Here is a 19,276-nt window from a genome sequence, read left to right on the forward strand (position 1 = left end):
GGGCCGGCCAATCGGGCCCCCCGTGGCTCTCTGCAGGCCCTTGGTAGGCTTTTGTGTCAGTCCGTCAGGTGGGCGGGGGCCCTAATGAGGGGGCGGGGAGAAACCCAGCCAATAGGTGCTCGCTATGGCTTCCTGGGCGCCTCTGGTAGGCCCCCACAGCAGTCCGTCAGGCGGGCTAGGGGGCGGGTCGGCGGCACCCGCAGCGGCTGGCTGGCAGGCAGTTCCGGGCGCGAGGCGACCGTTGGTGAGTCCTGACGTCGGGGTCGGGGTCGCGGTGGGGTCGGGGGTCGGGGGTCGGGGTCTAGGGGCGGGGACGCGGGGTGGCGGGGCGCGCGGACCCGGGAGGCTCGGCGGGAGGCGCGGACGCCGCGGCGCGCGCGCCTGAGGGGATTTCTCGGGGCCGGAAACTGAAAGTCGGAGCGGGCCCCACTCAGGAAGGTTCGCGAACGGCGGGGCGTCCGCGGGGGCGGGCCCGGGTCCGGTGGGGCCCCCGCGCCTCGAGCCGCCCGCCAGCTGCGCCCGCGGCCCCGCTTGGGGTGCGGACGGGCTCCCAGACCTCGGGGCCGCCGCGGGCTCCTCCGCCTGCCCCGGCCCCGCTGCGCTTTGGCCTTGCCCGACGGTGACCCCGGGCCCCGGGGCGGATGCGGGGTCCAGAGCGGAGGCAGCTGTCGGGGCGGGCGGAGCCCGGGGACGCTGCTCTGCCGCGTGTGTGGGGCCTCGGGTTCGGTGGACGCCGAGCGGGCTCCCGGTGGACCCGGCGGCGGGCACAGCGGGAGCCGGGGACAGCTGCGCCCGCGCCGGCCGCCGTTCGGCGGATCAGAGTCTGGCAGGGCAGGGGGCGTGCCGGGCCTCGCGCCTGGCCCTGCGTGACTCAGGGGCCACATGTCCCCGGCGGTGGGGCCGGCGACAGCCTTTGCTGCTCAGTCTCTGGCTTTAGGTGGAGGTCCCAGCCTGCCCAGAAGTGTGGCTTGAGTTGTTTCTGTATTTTTTAACAGCTTTATTGCGGTGTAGTTTGCATATCGTAAAACTCCTCATTGCTTGAATTTCAAACTCCTAAGAAGTGCTTTTGTAAAGCCTTTTCTGGGGGGCAGGAGCCTCTTCACACATTTGGGCGTCTGACTCTCTGATTCCAGCCCCCAGCCTGGCCCAGCTCCCACCTCAGCCTGCCCTCCGGGGACCGAAGCCCCGCCCCCCTGAGGCTGCAGCCCGCGAAGGCCGCGCTGGGAGCCGAGCCCCCGTGCGCTCCGGTCCTGTTGCGGGGGACAGCTGCGTGGGCACCTCCTGAGACACCCAGGCTGCACCACGGGCCCTTCGGGCATCCCCCTGCCTGCGTCCCAGACCTCTGCTGTCCCAGGCTGCGTGGTGCCCTGTGACCCCGGTCTGTCGGCTGTACTGGTGGTGGTGGTGCCACTCAGCGTGCCCAGCACCCTGCGTGGCGCACGGCAGGATGAGGTGAAGGTCACATGTGTGCATCACTGACTCGGTCACTCTGGGGAACTGAAGGAAGGGGCTGTTTCAACAGTGCTTGTGAGCTGGGGCTGGAGCGGAGAAGTTATAGCCATCACTAGGTGCTGAGGACAGTATTTTGGGGGGGAAGAATAGACCTTTTGACTTGAGTCAGGTGTGGGCCCCTCTCAGCAGTGGGAAAGGCCAGCCTACCTGCCAGCATGGTCAGCGCACCAGTGTGGACTCGGCACAGCCTGGCAGGTTGGTTTCCATGGCAGGATGGCACACACACAGGCAAGGGGAGGAAGGTCAAGAGAAGAAAACTCAGAAAAAAGTGACCTGCAGGCCCCACAGGTCACGTGGAGCGGGGTGCACACATCCCGTCCGTCCCCGAGTCCAGGCTTGGGCTCGATGCCCCGTCACGAAGGGTGCTAGGACTGCCCTTCCGGGAGATGGGTCCAGGGGGCAGGTGTGTCACTGTTCCGTGGAGGGGCTGTGTCTCGGGAGAGGGACCGAGGCAGGCTCCACAGAAGCCTGGCTCTGAGCAGCAGGGCAGGCCCGCAGGTGGTGGAGAGGGGTTTGGGGCAGGTGTTCTTGTGGACTGGCTGTGGTTTAGGAGGTGAATGCACAGCAGTGGTGGGGGTAGGAGGTGAGTAGCAGGGGTGATGTGGTGCGGGTTCCAGGATTGGGGTGCCCTGCTTTGGAACGGGGTAGGGCATGGCTGGGCTAGTGTGTGGGGGGGGCAGCACAGAGGAAGGGCCGGACCCAGGCATGGGAGTTGGTGACCAGCGGGAGCCTGGGAAGCAGGGAGGGCAGTCATAACCCCCTGCACATGCCCGGGCCACTCCTCCCTGCCTCTAGGCCCGTGATGCCCTTGTGCCAAGGGAGCAGGTGAGGGCTCTCTGGGACTCCGAGAGCCTGCTTGGGCAGCCTGGGGGTCTGAGGGAGGAGCCGGGTCCCCGTCACGTGTTTAAGGGCCTGGGGCGGCCCTGCGGTACGTCACATCGCGGTGGACGGTGGCCTGGCCCAGCGGTACCATTGTGGTCAGGTTCTGGATGCTGGTTTTTTTTGGGGGGGCAGGGATTGTTGGGTCTTCATTTCTGCAAGTGGGCTTTCTCAGTCTGAACATTGCTGGACTCATGGGGGCAGGATGTGCCAGCTTGGTCAGTGGACGCCAAGCGGGCTCCCGGTGGACCTGGCGGTGGGCTTAGCGGGAGCCGGGGACAGCTGCGCCCGTGACGGCTGCTGCTTGACCAGAGTCTGGCAGGGCAGGGGGCTTGACAGCACGAGTAGCTGCGAGCGGGTGCTGCGAGAAGGGCGGGCGCAGCATGTCCTCCTGCGCTCTCGTGTCAGCAGTTGCTGGGTGCTGAGTTGGTACCCGATCACGTGGCATCGCGTCGAGCTTGAAGGAGGTGGACGCCGTGTGAACGGTGCTGCTCACTGGGGCTCTGGTCCTGGGGCCGCGCTGCGCACCACACGCAGATGCCAGGCCTTGACTGTGGCCGCGGGAGGTCTGCTGTGCAGGCAGCTCAGCCCTGGGGGGTGGGAGCCCAAGCACTGCAAGCAGCAGGGGCGGCTGTCGGTGGGAGCGTGGGTTTGGGGGAGTTCAGTCCCTGCATTGGGGCATCCCAGAGGGAGGCTTTTGAGTTGAACCCGTGTGTCTGCTGGCGACAGGTGGCCCCCCAGCAGCCGCCTGTTCGACTCTTGATGTGACGCTGGTTTGGGCAGCAGCTTAGCCTTCTGAGATAACTCACTGACACCCATGCAGCGGGCGAGGACGGTGGGGCCCAGCTGCCCAGTGGCCTCGGGCTCAGCCGGGGTCTGGGCGATCTCCCGCAGGGATGGCCCTTTCCACGGGTCCTCCCGCTCTGCACGCAGGTGGGACCTGGGCTTGCGAAGGAGGCCTGCAGTGAAGGAGATGGCAAGGAGCAGTAGGTGCCAGGCGCCTCCACCCTCCTGGGGGCTGCAGCCCACCTGGGGACTTCTTTTGTGTTAAAGCCCACTTCTAAGGTTGCCCTCCATTGTTAGCGCTATGAAGCAGGGTTGTTCTGGATGAAGGTGCGTGAGTGTGCCGTAATTAGGGCTTTCACCATCTTTTTTGGATTCTCTGGGAATACAAGCTCCGTCTCTTTATTTTTAAAATGAAATATTTGTACAGAATCCGTGTCTCCTGCATTGACAGGCCGGTTCTTCACCACTGAGCCACCAGGGAAGCCCTCCGTTTCTCGATGGACACCAACCGGTGTCCTGGCCGCCTGGAGTCAGCACAGGCCCCTCACATTCAGGGCTTGGCCCCACAGGGCTGCCCCCACCCCACCTCCGATGGCAGTGGGTGGGCGAGGCCTCCTGTACTTCAGACCCACTGACTGTAAATTGAGGGTTTTCATGACCCCTCCTTGGGGTCAATGATTTGCTAACAGAGCTCGGAAAACTCAGAGAATCTCAAGTGTCGGCCTGCTGGGAGAGACACCAAGGGCCAGGTACAGGGGTGGGGAGGGCAGCCAGACCCCCTCCGTGCATTTCCCGTGTCCAACTAGAAGCTCTCCAAACTCCCTGGTTTAGAGTTTTCTAGAGGGCTCCACTGTGAAGGTGCGCTTGATAAATCATCAGTAAGTCACCTCTAGTTCCCCTCACCCCCAGGAGATGGGGGTGGTGATAGAGGGGCCATCCGGCCCCATCGCTCAGGAAGCCCTGGGGGGTCTGGGTGCTGCCGGCAGGGAGAAGCCCCCGCGCCTGCTGCCTCAGAATCGCCCCAGGGCAGCCGCCCCCCAGCTCCTTCGTCTCCTGTTAGCTTTGCCTGTCCTCCAAGTCCCTGTAACTGGAATTATTCTATAAGTAATTTTTGGTGTCTAGTAGAAATGCCATCTAGCAGAATGTCACTCTGTTGTGTAGAGTCAGTGTGTCCCCATCTGGAGCGTGTTTGGGGTGTGAGTTAAGTGTGAGGCCAGGGCTGGGCACGCGGAGCACTCCTCGCTTTTCACCACCTTGCCCGAGAAGTGAGGACTTGGAAAATAAACTGCAGGCTCGCAAGGCCCAGGAAGGGTTTGGTTCCTGGTTGGAGGCTCCTGACACTTGACCCCTCACATCTGTCACCCTGAGTACAAAGGTGGCCGGCCACCCGCCTGCAGTGCGGGAGGGTGCAGTGCAGCCCGGAGGGGCCGAAGGGGCCGCAGGTGTCTGGGCGGGCGGCTGCAGCAGCGTGCGGTTCGGGTGGGGTTTGGGCACGAGTTTAGAGCCTCTGTGGTGTCCCTGTTATGATCCTTTTTTTTTGTTAGTTCTACCAGTTTATGGCTACCCACCCATGTCCCCCCACCCTCACGCACATGTGCTCAGTCAGGGGACCCATGGGCTGCAGCCCGCCAAGCTCCTCCGTGGATTTTTCCAGGCAAGAATACTGGAGTGGGTTGCCATTTCCTCTTCACTCCGTTAGGATTAAGAGTTAAAGTGCATCTATAGATGTGATGGAGTGAAACATTTAAGGCTTTAAGCACTGAGACCTCCCAGGGCGCCCTCGCTCTGGGCCAGGGAGCTGTGACTGCTGAGGGGGACGTCGAGGCCTGCAATGTATTGGGGCTTTTTCCCTCTTTATTGCTCAAAAAAGAGACCGTTGTGTGGTTCTTCAGCGTCCAACAGGAGTAACAGTCTGTGGATTAATGGAATGGGCTCAGCGTGCCACAGGAGGTGTGGCCAGCCAGCCGCATTTGGGTGGAAAGCTGCCAAGGGAGACCGGCTGTCTTGGGGCTGGGGTCAGCGCGGCGGCACCTAGCTGCCCGGGGGCCCCCTGCAGGCGACTGTGAACGCTGTCCAGTGTTTCCCGAGCACTCCACGATCGCCACCTCGAGGAGATGCCAGCCCCAAGAGTTGAGGGCTGCGGTCTCCGTTGGACGTGGGCTGGGCCGGCTGGCCTGGGAGAGGGGCCACCCCGCAGTGGGGGGTGCCCGCTGCCTCAGCCTCGACCCCCGCGTGTACGAGACCAGCGTCCCGCCTCTCAGGCTGGACCCCCACAGCCCAGCGGCCTCGGCCCCTGGTGGCCGCGCGTCCCCGGACCCACCCTGATGCGCTGTGCTCTCCCTTAGGGCGTGGGCTTGGTGGGCTGCGGCGCTCATGGCTGCAGCCAGCGTGACCCCTCCCGGCTCCCTGGACCTACTGCAGCCCGGCTTCTCCAAGACTCTCCTGGGGACCAAGCTAGAGGACAAGTACCTGTGCTCGGCCTGCAAGAACGTGCTGCGCAGACCCTTCCAGGCTCAGTGTGGCCATCGCTACTGCTCCTTCTGCCTGAGCAGCATCCTGAGGTGGGCCCGTGGTAGGGGCGAGGCGGTCGTCTCCTCGGGCCAGTCTTCCCGCTCCTCCGTGTCTTTAGTGGGAACCGCACAGTCTGACAGAGCCGCAGGCTCACAGCCCTTTTGCGCCGGGCGCCCGCGTCCCCGAGGGGCTGGGAGGCGGGGGCGGTGGCTGGTCCTCAGGACAGTGGTCCCCGGTCCCCGTGTCCGTCTGTGGGGTGCGCTGGCACACACTGCCCTGTGCCTGCTGGCCGCCCTACTTGGCCGTGAAAGCGCCAAGGCCATGGGGTGGGTCTGGTGGCTGGCAGGGGCTGCTCGCCATCGGCAGCAGGCTCACAGGGCCGCTCCCCCCTCCAGCTCCGGGCCCCAGAGCTGCGCCGCCTGCGTGCACGAGGGCATTTACGAGGAGGGCGTCTCAATCCTGGAGAGCAGCTCGGTGAGTGAGCTGTAGGCGCTGCGCTGGCCGCGTCACGAAAGGGAGCCTGGGGGCAGCAGCTGCATAGGAGAGGCGGCCCTTCCCGAGCCTCGGCTCCGGGCCTGGGGTGGGTGGTGGGGGGCTCACCCGAGGGCCGCTGTCTCCCCAGGCGTTTCCGGACAATGCTGCCCGCAGGGAGGTGGAGAGCCTGCCGGCCGTCTGCCCCAGCGAGGGCTGCTCCTGGAAGGGGACCCTGAAGGACTACGAGGTAGGGGCCTCCACGGAGGAGAGCAGCCGCCACTTGGGTGGCCGCACGGAGCTGCGCGCCCGGGGCTGGGGAGCTCACCATGTGTGCATGCTCCTGGGGTGTCCGGGGGGCAGGGAGCAGCAGCATGAGCGGGGCCCGGGTGCGGCCGGAGCACCACGCAGGTGAGAAGTCAGCTTTCTCGCTGCTGGGGTGGTGGTGTCTCCTCGCTGAGCATGTTCACGCTGGAGGATGCAGGAGTGGCCCACTTGTCAGTCCTGGGGTCACAGGAAGGCGTCTTGACAAGGTGCCAGCGACAAGGGCAGTGGCCGGGTGCGTCTCTTGTGGGCCCGTCTGGCAGGTTGGGGAACCTCTGTGCCAGCCACACCCTGGCAGCTGGGCCTACCACGCCGCTGCCTCCTTGGGAGCCGGGCCAGTGCTCTTCCTGGAGGCTCTCCTCTGCGGGGCGCCCGCACAAGCGGTGCCCGCAGCACTTCCCAGTGGTCGGGTGCTCCCCGCGGAGGACGCGGTGCCCACACTGTGGCGGGTCACACCCCGGGCTAGGCCTAGTCTTGAGAACAGGGGAGCCCGCCCCAGGCTGCAGGGGGAGGGGCCTTGGGCTGTTACACCAAGGCCACTCTCAGCCATGGGGTCCTTGACGCGGGGTCTGAGGGAGGGGAGCGCGACAGGGCAGGGTGGCCAGGCCCAGCCTGAGGGGCTGGGGCTCGTGTGTCGGGGCGGCGGGGCCCCAGGCTGGGCCCCGGAGGAGGCCTCGATGCCCGCACAGCCCCCTGGCGAGGCCGCAGGGCTGTCTGCAGGGCACCTGTTCTCTGCCCAGGGCTGCCCAGACCACAGAGCAGTCTCCCAGCCGGGGGGCAAGTCCAGGCTGTCCTGAGTTTCTGCCTGAGGGCGGGGCCCGTCGGCTCTGGAGTGGGACCCTGGGTGCCCGCAGACCCCCTCTTCCTGTCCCAGCCTGGGCCCTGCCCAGCGGTGCTGCCTGTTTTCTTGCCCAACTCGACATCGTGGGCTTCGGGCTCTCGGGGTCTGCATTTTGCCAGAACAGCTTGTCCACGTCTGTGGAGGAGCCTGTGGGCAGATGGACAGCACGTATGCTCTGCTCTGATTAGGCACCGGGCCTGGACGCACAGGCCTTTCTGCGCCCCTTCCGGGAGCGGGACTCCATGGGCCACCATGGGGCAGGGGCACGGACGGGTCCCGTCTGTGGACGGGCCTGCGCTGTTGCTGCCCGGGGCTGTCCAGAGAGGAGGCCTTGGGGCAGGGTCTCCCTGCAGGGGCGGGGGGGGGGGGGTGGGATGCTGTGATGCTTTTTGAGGGGACCAAAGGTCCCTGGGGACAGGTGGAGTAACCCCAGCTCCCGAGTCCTCGGGGGCTTCTGCGTCCGGCTGGCAGTGCGAGGGCAGCTTCGAGGACCTCTGGCTGAGAGCCTGGGACCACAGCCAGCCGTGGGCCCGCCAGCCCTGCAGGCACGCGGGCTGGAAAGTCCCTGGCTGGGCCTGGGAGCTCAGGAAAGTCCCCAAGGGGGTGGTCATGTGGGAGGCGGGCCCGCCTGGTCTCTTGAGTGCAGCCCTCGGTGCAGTTAGCTTAACCTGTCACTGGCTCGAGAGGCCACAGCCGGCGAGGCCCGCCTCGGTGTGCAGGCAGCCACCTTGCTGCGTGGCGGCCCCGCCCTCTGCCCCGCGCCAAGACATCTGCCCTCTGGGTTGCTCAGAACTGGGGCCGTGCTGGGAAATGCTGGGGCTGCAGCTGAGCTCCGGAGAGTGTGGAAAGATGGGGAAAATCCTGTGTAGCCTTTGAATAAGCTTTTCCCTTGCAGTGATGTCTAGCGTTTTCTAAGAACCCAGTGAGATAATGTTCCAGTTCAGTCAGAAGGTGGTAGAGCGCCTGCCAATGCAGGTGGGGGCGGCTGGGGGCTGCTCTCTGGAAGGGAGAGGCAGGGAACGGCAGAGGGAACAGCAGGGAGAGAGGACCTCGGGCTTCAGAGGAGGGTCCGGGCGGACCTGGGGGGGCCAGGCTATGGGGCCGTCGCAGCTGAAAGGGGCGCACAGCGGGGGTGCTGGGCTCTGCCGGGGCGTCCAGAGTTGAAACACCTGAGCATTTGGTTTGAACTCTGGCTGACGGCGTGTTTGTTGATTTCTCCGTGCTGTCCGAGAGGAGTGGGAGCTGACGGAGCCAGCCCGGCCCCTGAACGGGACCCTGAGCCTGGGGGCGGCCGCCGTGGAGTGGGGCCAGGCTCGACCAGGCGGGCCTTCCTCTCCAGGCTTGGTCAAGCTGCCCCGTGCCCAGCCTCCAGCATTTCCTTTGCTTTGATCAAACCCAGGTGCCCCTTGTTTGTGCTTCAGGAGCCGTGGTGTCTCAGGCTCCCCTCGGCCTCCGTGTGGTGGTTTGCCCTGCGCTCAGTGCGGTCAGACCAGAACCCTCTGGGGAGTTGCGGGTGCCCTGGGGGTTCAGGGACGTGCCCCCTGGGCATACCTGCAGGGCAGTGTTTGAGGCGCTGTCCACGGAGCGGCAGCCCTGGGGCAGGGTCCCTCCGCTCTGCTCCCTGCATCCGGTATTGTCCTGCCCACCCGCTGCGCGGCCCGTCTGTGTCCTGGGGCCCGGCCTCCGCAGCAGCGTCCCTGACGCCCGGCCCCCCCCCCGCCCCCCCCCCCCCCGCCATGTGGGGCTGCCTGGGGGCTGCATCCCATCTGATGCGCACCCCTGGGGCGGCGTGGAGCTGGGGTCCTGGGGGCTCCCCGGCTGCCTGGAGGGCCTCCCTGTGCCGAGCCTCCAGGGTGCTCCTGGGGTTCTGCTTTCCCCGCAGCCAAGCCTGCCGCGCGAGGTGGAGGCCGTGTGCCCGCCGTCCTGGACTGTGGGCCGCGTGGAGACGGCCCGAGACAGGCTCCTCCTCCTTCAGGGTCACTGTGGCTGACCTCTGGGGCATCCAGCCCTGCAGATCGGCCCTGCAGCCCTGAGCGGCCCCCGCTTGGTGGGGGCCCAGCCTGCATCTCCACAGAGGCTCTGGCCCCGTGGGGTGGTGTGCTTGGCGCCTAGCTGTGCTCCTACGAGTGGTCATGTTCACATGATATGGATTTGACTGCAGTTTTTATAAAAGCACCGCACACAAAGCGTCACGTCCTGTGTTCTGCTTACTGCCTCTTCCTGCGCCCTTTCCGGCCAGGCTTCCTGACGGCTCTCCTGGTCTCCGCCTGTCCCCTGCGCCCACCACCCCGCCCATTTCCCGGCCCACCCTTTCTCTCCGCTCCAGCTGCCTCCGCCTCCTCTCTCACCCCGTGGCCACCCCAGTGCCCGGCAGGCCTGGCTCTCACGGCCGCGGCACAGCCACCCACGTCGTCGCCTCTCCTGGGACAGCCTGGGCCTGGCTGATCGTTCGGAGCCCCAGGCTGGGACCCCGCGTCCCCGGCCACATCACCCATGGCCTCGGCTCCAGGAGGGTGAGGAGAGGGCCTCCGTCTGGCTGTCGCCTGGGCCAGGGTGGCTCTCCTCTGTCTTTCGTCCTCTGAGAGCCTGTCCCTCTGCCTCCGTGCCCCCCTCACCGTCCCCTCTGTGTCCAGAAGGTGGGGCTCCGCTGGCTGGACCCGGGTCCTGATCTCTGCCCTGGAGCAGGGGCGCCGGAGTGAGCGTGGGGGTCCTGTGGCCTGGACGCGGCCAGAATCCCGCCACTGCCCCGCCGACACCCGCTCCCTCTGTTGCCAGAGCTGCCACGAAGGACAGTGCCCGTTCATGCTGACCGAGTGCCCGGCGTGCAAAGGCCTCGTGCGCCTGGGCGAGAAGGAGCACCACCTGGAGCACCAGTGCCCGGAGCGGAGCCTCAGCTGCCGGCACTGCAGGGCGCCCTGCTCCCCTGCCGACATGAAGGTGAGCGCGCCGGGGCGGCACGCGGGCCTGCGTCTCCCTCCCTTGGCCTCCTGGCGTCCAGACGGGCCGGCCCCGAGCCTGTGGATGCCCCCCGCATGCCGGGCCAGGGCCCTGACGGCCGCCGTGCCCCTTGCAGGCGCACCACCAGATCTGCCCCAAGTTCCCCTTGACGTGCGACGGCTGCGGCAAGAAGAAGATCGCCCGTGAGAAGGTGGGTGCTCTGGGCCAGAGTGGGCTCCATGTCTCTCCCGCCCCCCCACCCCCCAAGGCACTGCCCGGTGTCTGCGCCCTTGGCCCGCGTGGGCGGGGACCTGGCGCTTGGGTGTTCCACGCTGTGTCGGGGCTCCCAGTTTGCTGGGGGTCTCTGTCTCTGAGGGCGGGGCGGGGCGGGGTGGGCAGCAGCTCTCGTCTGCTCCCGCAGCACGTGGTCTCACGGGCCCCTCTCACGTCCCTGCTGGCTGTGTGGGGATCTGACCTGTGTGGCCGGCTATCTCTCCAGCCCTCCAGCTCTTGGGGGAGGATGAGAGCCCTGTGGCCTGTTTTTGGGGAGGCAGCAGTGGTGCGTCTGACAGAGTCCGTCTGTCTTCTTTTCCTTTGAGTGTCTGGGGTCGCTCTGTAGAGAGAACTCGTTTGTGGCTGTGTTGAGCCGTCACGGTGCTCCAGGGTGAGGACTGGGCGGTGGGTGCTTTCTGGGCGCCTGGGGCTCGGGTCCCTCCCAGGCCGGGAGGGGGCCCGTCCCGCCCCGCCCTGCCAGCCTTGGGCCCTCAGGCCTGGCCGCACAAGCGGTGAGGACTGTGTCCCGGCTGGTTTCAGGTGGCGATGCTCGGCGTGTGAACATGGCCAAGAGCTTTTCTGCCTTGAGTTTCACCAGCATCCCCCCCAGCTTTTTTTTATATTGGGGTGTAGTTTGATCCCTGGAGGAAGGCATGGCATCCCACTCCAGTATTCTTGCCTGGAGCATCTCATGGACAGGGAAGCCTGGCGGGCTACAGTCCATGGGGTCACAGAAGGTCAGACACAACTGAGCGACTCCCGCTAACTCACCGCTGGCCTTAGAGCCCCGGGGCCATAGACCAGCCGTAGGGGGGAGACGGCAGGGCTGCTTTCTGGGACTCGGAGGCCTGTGCGGGGAATAGAGGCTCCGCGAATGATCTGAGATGTCCTCAGCCCGTGCTGGCTTCAAGCACACACATGGCTGAGTTTGCATGTATGCGTGTGAGTGTGAGCGTGCTGTGCACGAGTGTGCACTGCAGCTTTGGGAGCACCTTGCTGGGCCTTGTCTGGCCTGAGTGTGCAGAAGCCGGTGGGGTGGGTCCAGGGACCTTTGCTCGGACTTTGATCTGGTCGGGGCCGCAGGGGTGAGTGGCCAGAGCAGAGGCGGAGCCGTGTTGACTCCAGGCCCGTCAGTTTCAGGACCACGTCCGGGCGTGTGGCAGATGCCGAGTCCCGTGCCGATTCCACGCTGTTGGCTGCCCCGAGATGGTGAGTCCGGGTCTGCAGGTGGCCCGGGTCCTCGTTCTCAAGCAGAGACCCTTCTGGACACGTCTCCACTCTCACTCCAGCCCGGCCCACGGGTGTCTGGCTCTGTCCATTGTCCTCCCAGTGATCCCCAGTGCCCAGCCTTGACCACCCAGTGGAAAGGATGCCCAGCATGTTGCGCCCCCCGAGGGCTGGCCACGCCCCCTGCCCATCCGCTCACCTTGCTTCACCTGGCTATTCTGGCCAAAAGCCCCATGGTCATCCTGGACCTGCCTCCTGTCTCTCGTCACGTCCAGTCTCCAGCCCAGCTTCTGTTCTTCCCAGACGGCCCCTAGCCCTCCCCACCTCACTTCTGTGGCCTGCGTGGCCCTGCTGTGTGATCTCAGTCCAGCCACTGGCCCAGCTGTCCTCCAGCACGCCAACTTTCTCTGGACCTTGAACCCACCTCCTCTCTGTGGCCGCTCCTGCCAGCTTCTGGGCGGCTCCCTGTGCGTGTGGCCCTGGCCCTCCTCTCTCACTGGTTCTGTGTCCCCGAGGGCTGGGCATGTGCAGGCCTGGCCCGTAGAGATGGGCACCCCAGCCCTCTGCACTCGGCGGGTGCGGCCTGCTGGCGCCGCTGGTACCTGGTGACTTGGCGTCACCGGGTCTCAGCACCTGCCCTGATTTTCTGAGGTTGAATGGGGGTGGGGCCCCCTCCATCCCTCGGTCTGTGTGTGCCCTCCTGCTTCTGGGCATTGCAGCGCTGGTTATTTCCCACATGGGCCCAAGGGCTGTTAGCGGCCAGCAGAGGGGCCCAGGGCATGAAGGGCCTCTTCTCAGCCTATGGAGGGTCCCGTCCTGTTGACCTCGTGGCTCCAGCAGCAGCCTCGGCGCAGCCCCCACGTCAAGCGCCCCAGGTTCCCGGGCACGAGGCCTCCCCTGCAGCTGCGTCCCTTTATCTGTGCTCTAGACTTTCTCGGCCCTTTTGACCCTCCACACTTGCTGTGGAGCTTTGCAAGGGACGTGGCTGCAAAGTCAGATCTGTGCGGGGGGACTACCTGAAGGTGAATTTTACCCCCACCCCCTGCCGTGTGGCAGTGTCTTTGATGGCTCCTCCCGCGGCTCACACGCGGGGGCGGCCCGTGGGGAGGTCTGTGTCCCAAGGTGGGGGTGGGTGGTACCGCGCTGCCGCTCAGTGTCAGGACTCACCCTCCTGCCACCACGTGCTCGGGCACCGGCGCCTGCTAAGGTCTGCACCCGGGGCCTGCAGGGCTGAGCGCTGTCGCCCCGGCAGGTGGAGAGCGAGCAGCAGCCGGAGCACGAGGCGCAGCGGCTCCAGGAGCACCTGGCCCTGCTGCTGGGCGTCCTGCTGGAGGCTGGGCGGCCCCCGGGGGACAGCCGCCTGCTCCTCAGGCCAGGCGAGGGCGCCTTGGAGGCCGGCACACCCTCCAGGGTGGCGGAGCTGCTGCAGAGGTGCGAGGCCCTGGAGCGGAAGACAGCCACCTTCGAGAACATCGTCTGTGTGCTGAACCGGGAGGTGGAGCGGGTGGCCGTGACGGCTGAGGCCTGCGGCCGGCAGCACCGGCTGGACCAAGACAGGATCGAGGCCCTGAGCAACAAGGTCCGTGCTGAGGGCAGGGCGTGTGCCCACAGTGCCCAGGCCTCCTCAGACAGGGGCCAGGGGCCGCGGGGTGTCCGAGCCAGGGATGGAGGGTGGCGCTTGGGTGTCCGGCAGGCTCCCTGCTCCACCAGGGCCTGAGCAGAGCTCCTCTGAGCCCCTCCTCCGACGGGGGCAGAGGTGGCCACGGGGGGTGTGCTTGCTGCTTGTGTGGACCCACGCGCGTTTCCTCCTGGGGTGGGGGTCTCAGGGGCATGGAGCCCACCTGCGAGCAGCTGAGCCAGGAAGGCTAAGGCGCTGGGCGAGGGGCATCCTCCTGGAGATGGGGACAGGCACGGAGGTCTGTCACAAGCTCGTGTGTGCTGGACGCAAGTTGGTCTCTGAAGGCCTGGTGGAGGCCCGTCCTCACAGCCCCGCACCCCAGGTGCAGCAGCTGGAGAGGAGCATCGGCCTGAAGGACCTGGCCATGGCCGACCTGGAGCAGAAGGTCCTCGAGATGGAGGCGTCCACCTTTGACGGCGTGTTCATCTGGAAGATCTCGGACTTCTCCAGGAAGCGCCAGGAAGCCGTGGCCGGCCGCACGCCCGCCATCTTCTCCCCAGGTGCTCTTGGGGGCTTTCCTGCCCCTGCCCCGGGCTGAGGTCTGCCGCAGGCCTGCTCCCTGCTCCTCACCCCCCTCACTCTAACACGGCCGCCCCTGCTGCGTCCAGTGCTCAGCCCTCCGCTCCTCGTTGGACGGGAGGCTCGCCCAGACCGGGGGTGGCTGGCCTTGGCCCTCTGCCCAGAGCCCTGCGAGCTGCGCGTTGACCCAGCCTGAGCCTCCTGGCCGGCAGCAGAGCCAACATGGGCTCACGTTCAGGCCCCGTTTCTCAACGCTCTGTGTTTGTCTGTGTCGGTGGCTGACCCCTCCTCGAGCCCGGGCTGAGTGGCAGGCGCTGTGGGGGGAGCCGCACGGCCGGCCTGAGCTCACGCCTGCCGCCCCGCAGCCTTCTACACCAGCAGGTACGGCTACAAGATGTGCCTGCGCGCCTACCTCAACGGGGACGGCACGGGGCGCGGCACGCACCTGTCCCTCTTCTTCGTGCTAATGCGTGGCCCGCACGACGCCCTCCTGCGCTGGCCCTTCAACCAGAAGGTGCGTGCAGGGCTGCCTCAGAGAGCTTGTGTGCCAGGGCGGCGGGCAGCCGGGCTGAGCCGGGCACCCAGGTGTGGGTCTAGGTGAGGACGGAAGTGAGGGGACGCACAGCCCCGTGGCCCTCGAGGAGGATGTGGCGTCCCCGAGTGCAGGGCAGGGTCGCGCTTCTCCCCGGGGGGCGCTGCTCCTGGGCCGGGGCAGCTGGGAGCTCCTGCTGAGAAAATGCCCGTGAGAAGAGTGTCCTCAGAGAGAAGGCCCGAGGGCCACGCATCGGCGCCAGCCTTGGGCCTCTGTCAGCAGACAGGCCGGGACGGGCCCAGAGGGACACGCCCAGCCGCCCGCGGAGCCGTGATTGCCTGTGGCCCCCGGGCGCTGTCCCCCCAGGTGACCCTGATGCTGCTGGACCAGAACAACCGGGAGCATGTGATCGACGCCTTCAGGCCCGACGTGACCTCGTCCTCCTTCCAGAGGCCGGTCGGCGACATGAACATCGCCAGCGGCTGCCCGCTCTTCTGCCCTGTCTCCAAGATGGAGGCCAAGAACTCCTACGTGCGTGACGACGCCATCTTCATCAAGGCCATCGTGGACCTGACCGGGCTCTAGCCGCCTCTCACGCAGCGCGGCCCTGTGCTGGCTGCACGCCTGCTGAGCTCAGTCCTGAAGTGCCCGTCCTGAGCGGGGCCGGGCTGCGGGGCTGTGTGTCCCTGGCGGGTGCGCCCCACGGCCCTGGAGCCCTCAGCCCACAGCAGGGCGGCCGCGGCTAGGAGCCCGGGAGAGGAGGGTCGGCCTCGGGCCTGGCTGCCGCTCGGAGGAGAGCCCTGCTGGGCCAGCCTGACAGGCTGCACGCGGGGGGTGCCCCGTGTCCCCGGCCCTGCAGGGTGTGTGGGGGGCCCAGCCCTGCCAAGAGACACGTCAGCTTCCCCGTCCGTGCGGGGAGGTGTTAGCAAACCCTCAGCTCTCTGTGCTGAGTGCTGTCCTGGCTCCGGCCCTGGGGGCAGTGACCCTGGCCGTCTCCCTGAGTGTCCCGTGGCTCCTGGACACCGCGGACCTCAGGGAAATCGGCTGTTCTCCTGGGAGACTGCTTGTTGGGCGGCTTCCCTCCCTCAGGTCTCACCAGGAGCTGCTGTGGAGAGCAGGGCCCCGGGCCTGAAAAGTGTCAGTGGCTTTGTCTTCAATGGGGGCCTGATGTGGTGTCGCCCCAGGAGCAGCCTCGCCCACCCTGGGGGTCCCCTTGACAGCGGCAGAGCCCGGGCGGCCTGAGCACGGGGTGCAGCTGGTGGGCCCTGTCGGGGCCTCAGCCTTGGGGCCCCCGGCCAGGCGCAGGTCCTGGCCGCTGGCTGTCCACACCCAGCTGTGCTTGTGACTGCGCCTGGGAGACTCGAGGGCCAGGTCCTCAGAGAGCCCGGGACACGCTCAGCACTGCCACTCACGTCTCTGGTCTGAGTTGTTAATCAGCAGCAGAGCACGGAGAGATATAAACTCCGTGCCCAGAGTTAACCATGTACACGTTTTGAATTACGTATTTTAATTAAAAAGGCGTTGCAGAAAAGCGGAGTCCTGCTTCCTTCCCCTCATGCCGCCTCAGCTGGCCAAGGCGCTGCCCTTGCGGATCGGGTCCTCTGCTGTGTGTGTGATTTCTGTCTCTGTGTCTGGTCTCCCACGCGTGACGTGTGCACTGGGTCCCCTGCCCCAGGGTGGAGAGCCTGGCGTGCTGAGCACGGTGGGGGTGTAAACGCCAGCCCCCCAGTCTGTCGCCTCCCCACTCCACTCCCACAGGCACACACCTGCCCGCGCCCGTCTCCGGGGCTGGCCGGGCGTCCCTGCTGCCCTGCATCCCATCCAGCCCTGCGGATGCTTCGGCAGGATCCCTCCTGGCTGGAGGAAGCGCCTGGAATCCCGTGCCTGTCTTCGCTGCTGTGGTCGGGGAGGGGAGCGTCCTGTATGTACCAGATTTGTGGCTGATACTCGTCATGGGGTGAACTGTGTCCCCCAAAAGCTACCAAGTACTGTTTCTCGGTGCTTCTTAGAATGCGACCTCGTTTGGAATGGCAGCCTTTACAGAGATAAGTTAGAGGGAGGCGTTAGGCTGGGCTCAATCCAGCATGCCTGGAGTGGACACGCAGAGCGGCGCGCACGTGCAGGCCTGGGGAGCGTGCTGCGTCGGGGGGTGGGGTGCGTGTCTGTGTCCGGAGCCCTGGAGACCGAGGGCGAACCCAGGAAGAGCCCGGGAGGGCACCTCCCCAGGAGCGGCCCTGCCAGCCCCGTGAGCTCCGACCTCAGCCTCCAGGACTCGGAGAGGATCAGTTCTCCATTTTAAACTTCCCGGTGTGCCGCTCACTGTCTGGGCCGCCTAGGAAGCCACTGGGGAGGGCTCGGCTGTGTCTCCACGGCCTCTGCCCACTGGCTTCATCTTTTGCTGAGAGGAGCGACTGGCCTCTCCGGCGGTCACTTCCGCCGCATCTCACTTTTCTGCCATGTGTGTTTTGAGGCTCTGCTGTTAGCTACACACACGTGTGGGATGGTTCTCTCTACTTGATGAGTCAGCTGCCTCGCCAGACATCCTAACTGGCCTCTTCCTAGTCAGTCGTCACACGTGTTTGGAGAACTCGGGAGAGGGTTCCCGTTGCTGCCGCTGCCGCCTCCTGCTCACATCGTGTCCTTCCTGTCGGGAGAGCGCCTCCACCACGCCCAATGGAGTGGGGCCTTCTCACTGGAGACCTAGTTCTGGGCTGTTTCCGTTTGTCCAGCACTCGGAAGATTCTCTGCTTCTGGGCCTCCCTGGCGGGCCAGCTGCTAGGGCTCCAGTCACTGCCACGGCCCGAGTTCAATCCCCGGTCGGAAGTGGAGGTCCCGCAAGCCGAGGCATGCCCGCCCTGAGTGCTGCTTCCTGTGGCCCCGGGCCTCTGGGAGGACCGCACGGCCCCACACGCTGTCCCCTGGGGTGAGCTGCGTCTCCTCTCTGCCGTCAGTGTCCTGCCTTCAGTTTTCACCTCTGGTTACTTGTGTCCGGATGTGTGTGCTTGTCCCGAGTCCTGCTCAGCTTCTTCGATCTGTAGGTTTGTATGTTCCACCAAATCTGCGGACGTTGTCAGCCACTACTACTTCGAACCGCTTCCTTCTGCCCACAGCCCTCAGACCCTCACTCGCCCTCCCCTGCTCTCCTCTCTGCCCTGTCCTCAGTCACGTTCGCCGGCTCTCCTCGGACTTCATCCTGCTGTTGAGTCTGTCTAGTGAGTTTGTTTCTTTGATGAGACGTATCTGCCCTAACGTCTGTGGCACGGCGTGTGCGATGCTCGCTCAGGTGTCTCAGCAGCCGCCACAGTCCCTGTATGCTTACGCTGACACGCTCGGCACCTGTGGGCGTGTCTTTCCCCCAGTTCTGTGAGAGCCGCCTAGCTGTGCATTAGACTCTGAACATGGACTTCATCTGGTCTGGGTCTGGTTAGGCTCAGGCTCACGGCCCCACTGCAACCTGTGGGCTGGACCCCACATCTGCTGCGCCCCCCAAGCCCTCCTCTCTGGACGGGCCACGTGTGCACCCCCAGCCCTGGGTGGGCCCCCTGTGTGTGCACCCCCAGCCCTGGGCGGGGACGCAGGCACTGCTCTGTGAGCTCACCAGGCATTGGGTCACATCCTCGGGAGCAGCCCCACAGCCAAGGGGCTCCTGGGCCTTGTGAGCCCTGCACGGGCTGTTTCTCAAGCCGCTCCCTCTGGCTGGTTGCTGGCACCCCGTCTGGCCCCCCCGTCTGGTCCCCAGCCTGAAACCTGTGGCCTGTGGCCTGGCTGTCAGTCCTCTCCTCAGGCCGCCGCACCTGGGGCCACAGAGCCCTCAGGGGTGCCCCGCCTCTCAGCACTCAGTCTGCTTCGTGAGCCCCCTTTCCTGCCCCTCGGTGGGCTGGTGGCCATGCTGCAGGCCCAGCAATCAAAGACGGGCGCTGGGGAGAGGTGCGGTGCTGGGGCCCAGCTGCCCCGGTGCCTTCTGCAGAGCCTTGGGCGGTGGGCCCGCCGCGCTTTGCCCGGGAGGGGCGGGGCCTTGAGCTGCTCCCCACCGAGCTTGGAGGCTCGAATGGGGCTCCTGCCCTCCATCAGACCTCTGTTCGCACCCTGGGGACAGTCTCCTCTTCAGAGCCACCTCCCAGGCCCCCCTGTTCCCCTGTTCTTCTGGCAGGTTTCTGCTTCTCTGCTTTCTGTTGTCTGATTCCACAGCAGCTGGTCTGGGTCCAGCCTCCTTTCCCTGCGTGAAGCATTTAGCCCAGTCGCTGTACCTCTTCCCTGTCAGCTCCCTTTTAAATGTCAGTTTCTGCCTGTTCTCAATTCCTATTCTGCTGCTTCTGCTTTACAGGTTTTGTATTTCCTTGACGGCTTTCATGGAGAAGGCAATGGCACCCCACTCCAGTACTCTTGCCTGGCAAATCCCATGGACAGAGGAGCCTGGTAGGCTGCAGTCCATGGGGTCGCTGAACAACTTCACTTTCACTTTTCACTTTCATGCATTGGAGAAGGAAATGGCAACCCACTCCAGAGTTCTTGCCTGGAGAATTCCAGAAACAGGGGAGCCTGGTGGGCTGCCGTCTATGGGGTCACACAGAGTCGGACACAACTGAAGTGACTTAGCAGCAGCAGCAGATGGCTTTCAATTAAACATATCCCCGGTCGTTTCCAGAAACTGTTTCATCTTGCAGCTCCTCCGGACAGTAGCGTCCATGGGGTTTTTGCTGGTTCCTGCCCGTGGCCAAGCACAGGCTCCGGACTGCGGCTCCAGTGGGTCCAGGGCAGTGCACCCCGCCTCCACTGCTGTTGGGGC

The 19,276-nt window shown here is 65.8% G+C and overlaps 1 protein-coding gene across 5 annotated transcripts; it reads left to right on the top strand.

Moving 5' to 3' along the window:
- Nucleotides 1-185: 185 nt before the first annotated feature.
- TRAF2 (TNF receptor associated factor 2) lies at nucleotides 186-16,021 on the top strand. 5 transcript variants are annotated; one of them, XM_070799686.1, is made up of 11 exons: nucleotides 186-244; nucleotides 5,523-5,738; nucleotides 6,084-6,162; nucleotides 6,311-6,409; nucleotides 10,100-10,261; nucleotides 10,398-10,472; nucleotides 11,669-11,743; nucleotides 13,014-13,340; nucleotides 13,588-13,939; nucleotides 14,324-14,472; nucleotides 14,857-16,021. In XM_070799686.1, exons 2-11 carry the CDS (start codon nucleotides 5,551-5,553, stop codon nucleotides 15,073-15,075), a joined length of 1,725 nt encoding a protein of 574 aa, XP_070655787.1. In that variant the 5' UTR covers nucleotides 186-244; nucleotides 5,523-5,550; the 3' UTR covers nucleotides 15,076-16,021. The 5 variants fall into 5 exon arrangements, with proteins under 5 accessions (XP_070655787.1, XP_070655788.1, XP_070655789.1 ...); XM_070799687.1 differs by lacking the exon at nucleotides 186-244 and adding an exon at nucleotides 334-438; XM_019971162.2 differs by lacking the exon at nucleotides 186-244 and having other exon boundaries at nucleotides 13,762-13,939.
- Nucleotides 16,022-19,276: the final 3,255 nt, after the last annotated feature.

Source organism: Bos indicus, chromosome 11 (assembly GCF_029378745.1).
Source record: "Bos indicus isolate NIAB-ARS_2022 breed Sahiwal x Tharparkar chromosome 11, NIAB-ARS_B.indTharparkar_mat_pri_1.0, whole genome shotgun sequence".
Lineage (NCBI taxonomy): Eukaryota > Metazoa > Chordata > Mammalia > Artiodactyla > Bovidae > Bos > Bos indicus.